A 6,000-nucleotide genomic window follows, 5' to 3' on the forward strand; every position below is an offset into this window, starting at 1 on the left:
AGAACCCAAATTGATATCATTAATTTGAAATATTTTGTTGGATGATAGTACCGATAAATAATATGATCAAAATAAGTTTGTAGTAATTTAGAAAATTTTATAAGTCCACGTATTAGTTTAATATTTAGGAGTTAAATGCATATTCATACTTATTTCTCCTATTCACTGACATGAATAATTAGCTCACCATTGAACATAAATAATAAGGGATTTGATCATGTTATTTGCTTACTACACTTATGGTTTTGAATATATATAGATATATAAACATATTTGCAACGAAATGTAAATCAATATTGATGTACATCAATAAAGGTGTTTATATAAAATATTAAAAAATGTATGAAAATATTTAAATTAGGAACTTATATACTATATGTAAATATTTATTTGATTATATCATTAGTTATAGTATTTTAATTTATCTCAATATGAAAATATATTATTAGCTTTAAGTCATTATTTGGCAAAGTTTCTGAGGTCATTTGATTGATCTGGACATACGGGTTATACGTATAGACGAAGACATTCTATTTGAAGTAATGTCATAATTCCAAAATTCTTTTTAGAAGGATATTATACATAATAAAATATAGCCAATAATGCAAAATAAAACTTAGATCATAAACTGAATTTCTATCAAAACCTAGGTTATAAATAGATGTTTAAGAAGAAATCCAATACAAATGAATCTATAGATAGATATAAAGCTAGACTAGTAGTTTAAATTTTTTTCTCAAAATAAATAAATAGACTATTTTAACATCTATACACTAGTAAGTAGTTTCACTACTTTGATAGCATTACGTGATGCCCCATCAAAATTTGGTTGAAACCAAAGTACCAAAAGTGTGTATGGTTTAAGCGATGTAATAACAAAGCTAGACTTAAGGGACACTACAATAATTAGGCAAGACTTAAGTTTATCCACTATTGGGCAAGCCTTAAGCTTATCCATTATTAGGTAGATAAGGACAAAGGGTGAACACTTTACTTGTAAATGAATATAAAATTAATAAATAAAAGTGAGAACTTCACAAGGAAAGATTGTATTCTCTGAGTTATTGAAGTGTCTTTCATTTTTTTCCTTACTTTTACACTATCTTTATTTCGAGGCTTACTTTATTTTGTGAGAAAAGTAAAATGACACGCAAATTAGTAAACCGATCGAAAAGGTTAAATTTGTAATAATTAGTTTTTATATGTAAGTTATATACATATCATATAAATGTTAAAACAATGTTTATAAATGAAGAATTATAAAATAAATAATAATATAAGATAATTAAAAGATTTTGCAACAAATGACCTCCAAATAGAAACACATCATTCTAGAAATAGTGATTCAATTTGTATCACTATATCATTTAAGTACATGAGAATATTCAGCATAGGCTAATGCTTAGTCTATTGCATTCTTAAAATATTTGAATATTCTATTAAGAGCAACCTAATGATGATCACTAGGACTATTCGTGGATCTACTTAATCTCTATATAAAGTACACAAATTTGTTGTGCAATGCATGCTAATTTATAGATTACTTGTGTTCTTTTTTAGTTTTGAAGAAGAACAATAAATTGTGAGTATACTTTTCACATCAATAGCTTATGCACTTCTATTATTTTATTTCAATAAAATATGAGACTCATACATAACTAATCATAATTTTTAATTAATCTCATGTCTAAAATATCTTGTTTTGCCCTATGCCTTTTATATCAAATTAATTAGACAATTTTTTTTTTACCTTGTCAATTAGTTCAAAAGACGATACTAAAATTAAGATGATATAAAGATCAAAATCAATGTATGTCTATTTTAGTCTTAAAATATAGAAATTTATCAAAATTATTATTTTTAAATTCAAACGACATAATTTGAGAGTTAAATTTTAGATGCCACTATTTAATAGTTTATTTCAAACCATATGGTGATTTTAATTTACATACATTATGCTCTTATTTTATGAAAAAGGTTCAGTGACTTAATTGCTAATAACGGATGGGAGCACTATTTTATGAAATATTTCATCCTAAACATTAAATTGCATGATTTGTTATAATATTGATAAATGTGTATGATTTTATCATTTAGAAGAAAATTATAAAAGTAATATAGTGGAATGGTTAATAGAAAGCATGAGATGCAATGAGTTATATGTTATATCAATTTGTATCAATCACTATATGTGATCGGTAGCTATATATTATTTCAATTTATATCAATTTATATCAATCTCTATAGGTGATGTGTAACTATATGTTATACTAATTTATATCAAATACTATATATAAAAAATTATTTTTCTAACAATTCAAACTTCAAATTTAGATTTTCATATTTCTGAACATCTCAAATTTTTATTAGTCTAGAACATTACATTATTTTCATATTTCTAGTGCGAGTTATACAAAAAAGAATGTAAAACTCTTAAAAGTGGGAGTTAAGAAGACGTATTAAGATAGATGCCATTAATACAAGTAACTAGCATTATCGAGCTCTTTTGCTTTTATTTTTCATACTTTGGTGCTTTTTAATTTTTTAATTCATTTTTTAAGCTATCATTTTTTATAATTGAGAGAACTAAAATGCTCTTATATTTATGTTGTGTAATTATTTCAAAATATTGGGCCTAAGCCCAAAAAGTTCAGGCTGGGCTTGGGACAAAATGTCTTCGGAGATATCTTTCATTTGGTTGGATAAGAAGAGGAAAACGTTTACTTACCACTACTTCTTGTCCTTCAATTTGTTCGAATATAGCATAAAGGATTCAATAACTCCTTGGTTGAGAGACACCGAAATGGCTGTCGATTTGGGAAGATCCGCCTCAAATCCAGCTTTGGTTTTGTTGGATTCTCCCGCTCATCGGTTTCCTTCCAGCCGAAGCAGCAGCCTTTTCCCGCCATGTTATCCTTCTTCTGGGTTTCCAGGTAAAAAGTTTCAATCTTTTGCCCTTTCTGATCGATCTCTCAATTGGGTTCTCAAAGTAGCAATCTTTGCAGCCATGGAAGTTGGGATAATTAGACATTTTCTTCTGATTTCCTACTTATTTGTTGAAGATTTTGTAGTTGGGGATTTCATCAGTTGGGTTTTAGTGTTTTCTTTCTTTTAGTTGATGTGATATGAGATTGTTTGATTCAAATTGCTAGAAATCACCTTAGAATTAGCATACTAATAGTTTAGTCACTTGTAATGTTCAATTACTGGTGCAGCTGCTTGCCAAACTATAAGCCAGGCCAGAATTGCCATTTTATCAGCAAAAGGTTCTTCTCGATTGAATATGAGAAGCTCAAGTTCTTGGATAACCAGGTGCAGTGGTTCATCATCCTCTCAAGACAGTGCAGAGGACTCAAAATCTTCAACAGAAGAGAAGGTATATCTTGGCTAACGCATCACTATTTTACGGGCTAAGAGTCAGAATGTCCTATTAATTGATAATGATATCGAAGTTAGCTATCGTTGCTGTCCTTGTTATGAAATGATGTCTTTCAATTTCATATGCAAAAGGAAAGAAAATGATTAAATAGCCACCTGCATTTCTCGAATTCTCAAATAATTGAAATGATTTTATAAGGTATGAATACTTGTAGTATAAGAATAGATTTAGAAGATAAATGCTTGCATGCCAAACCGCGAATTAGTTGAACAGAAGTGGAACCCTAATTTCTGCTTAAGGAAGGAATCTTTTCGAAGCTTTACTTTCAATAGAGCAATAACCCAAAGATGGTTAATTGCTTTATCACACTAACATTCAAAGTGCATGTTTGCTATTCACTGCCAATGGGCACTTAGATAGTACCTAAACTGCTTGTTGTCTGTCAAACAGGTACCTTTTGGATACACAAGAAAGGATGTGCTATTGATTGGTCTTGGAGTAACTCTTCTTGGTGTTGGTTTGAAAACCGGCTTGGAGGTTATGCGGCTTTCACCTATTCATTCCACCTTTGTTGTTCATTTTCGTAAACTTGCATCAACTGTAGCATATGATATATGGACTGCTATAAGCAATATTTATGTTGTCTGTTATATTTATCCTGCTGCAGTTTGCTGGTGTTGATCCTCTGAAAGCAGGCAATGTTGTTCAATTAGTTATGGTCTTGGGGTTAACTATTGGTTGGATCTCAACATACATATTCAGAGTCTCAAACAAAGACATGACTTATGCACAGCAGTTAAGGGACTACGAGAGCAAAGTGATGGAGGTTAGTCCTAATTTTTCTTCAAGCTAGAGCTCTAATGAGGTTGCCTTTTATGCCGATGATCATAAATACTTGAATATTTCTTTTTTAAATTGTCTATCATTATTGGCTTATAACATGACAACTAAAAGCTCTTTATATATAAAGCAAGATTCCAAAACTCGGTACTAGGATTGGGATCGGCCGTTAGAAAAAACGATATGTATCGATCGTATCGATCGTATCGGCCATCTATATTGGATCAGACTATTTTTAATTTCATAAAATTTTAAATATTATTTAAAATGTAAAAAAGTTTCTAAAAATTTATAAAAAATAACAAAAAAATAAGAAATAAAAAATTAGTCACATATGAACTTTAAAAACTAAAGAAAAACTTACTCAAAACTATAATGAATTTTGACTTGAATTAGATAAACTTTTATACTCGTAAATTATTATTAAAGAATAACATAAAGAGAGAGATCTCTCTTCATTGTTGTTCTCTAATAGTAAGAAAATATGAGTTAAAAGTAGGTGAAAAAGAAGAAAAAAAACTCTAAGTTCACCAAAGTATGGATTAGCTATAGGGACTTACGGGAATGATCACCAAATAAACTTGGTGAAGCATAAGAGTGAGAGGAGAGTGTGTGTGAAAAATAGAGAGTAAAAACTAAAAGTTTAAAAAGAAAGTAGTTGATGAAATTAATTATTAATGCCTCCTAGGTTAGATACATTTTAGATTTGATCTGAATCTCAAAAGAAAAATTAACTTAGTCGATATTATTATTTTCAGTCGATACGGCTGAAACTATTTGAAACTGGTCGATACCGACTGATACTGGCCAAAACTGAACCGAAACCGGTCTGATTGGGACCGGTTATGGCCGATCCGAATTGGCTGACCAACTAAGGGATCAATTGATTTTAGGATCCATGATATAAAGAAAATGACAAAGCCAAAATGCTAGCACTCTTAAAGCCACTGAGTTGCATGTAATTACCTAACCTTGTAGTAGTCCTTTTGTTATAGCTTGTATGAGTCCGCATCTCTATTTAGAACCTACAAAAGAAATTCCTAAGGTAGTCTTACATTTTGTCATCACTATGAGAAAACATTTTGTCATCCATGAATAGGTGATCTGACATTTTTTGGCATCCTCCTTTTAGCGAGACAGATGTTTTTGTTCCTGGAGAATATGGTCATTTGAAGTTAAGTGACGGAACTTTCTGATCATCCTTTTCCAAATAGTTATTAGAATTTAGAAAATATGGTGAATCCTATATCAACTTCTGCTAGTATCTCATCCAGTCGTTCAGCAAACCCTTTCATTCCTTTCCATCGTAACAGACACTGTCTTTGTAAGAAAGGTTAAATGTACTTGCAATAAACTGTGTTTCAGAAAGCTATTCTAGGCTAATCTACTTGTCTAGATGTAATTCTACACAAGAATTTGATGATGATCCTTCATTATCTTTTCAGAAACGATTGGAAAGCCTCACAGAAGCAGAATTACAAGTGTTGCTTGAGCAAGTAGAGGAGGAAAAGGGGCGCCTAGCTAACGGCGAGCAACTCTTGAAGTGAATACATGTGATTCCAACCAGATTGATTAATGTCTTATATCCCATGAAAGTGGTCCGAAATTATGCCTTGTAAATGACTTTCTTCTGTTAGTACAGCTATAGGGCCTCATAGTTACCACAGCTGATGGATAAGCTGATACCAGGATGAATTGTTTTGTTATAGAAATTTAAGCCATAGCCATCTGTGTCTTATTGTTGACAACTGTTAATTCATATGATGGCAAAATTAGACTCA

The 6,000-nt window shown here is 30.5% G+C and overlaps 1 protein-coding gene across 1 annotated transcript; it reads left to right on the plus strand.

The window, feature by feature from the left end:
* The first annotated feature begins 2,730 nt into the window (after nt 1-2,730).
* LOC140758635 (uncharacterized) lies at nt 2,731-6,000 on the plus strand. Its single transcript, XM_073094871.1, has 5 exons — nt 2,731-2,933; nt 3,216-3,376; nt 3,830-3,916; nt 4,047-4,205; nt 5,665-6,000. Exons 1-5 carry the CDS (start codon nt 2,804-2,806, stop codon nt 5,764-5,766), a joined length of 639 nt encoding a protein of 212 aa, XP_072950972.1. The 5' UTR covers nt 2,731-2,803; the 3' UTR covers nt 5,767-6,000.

Source organism: Typha angustifolia, chromosome 4, assembly GCF_048772165.1.
Source record: "Typha angustifolia cultivar Huaian chromosome 4, ASM4877216v1, whole genome shotgun sequence".
NCBI lineage: Eukaryota > Viridiplantae > Streptophyta > Magnoliopsida > Poales > Typhaceae > Typha > Typha angustifolia.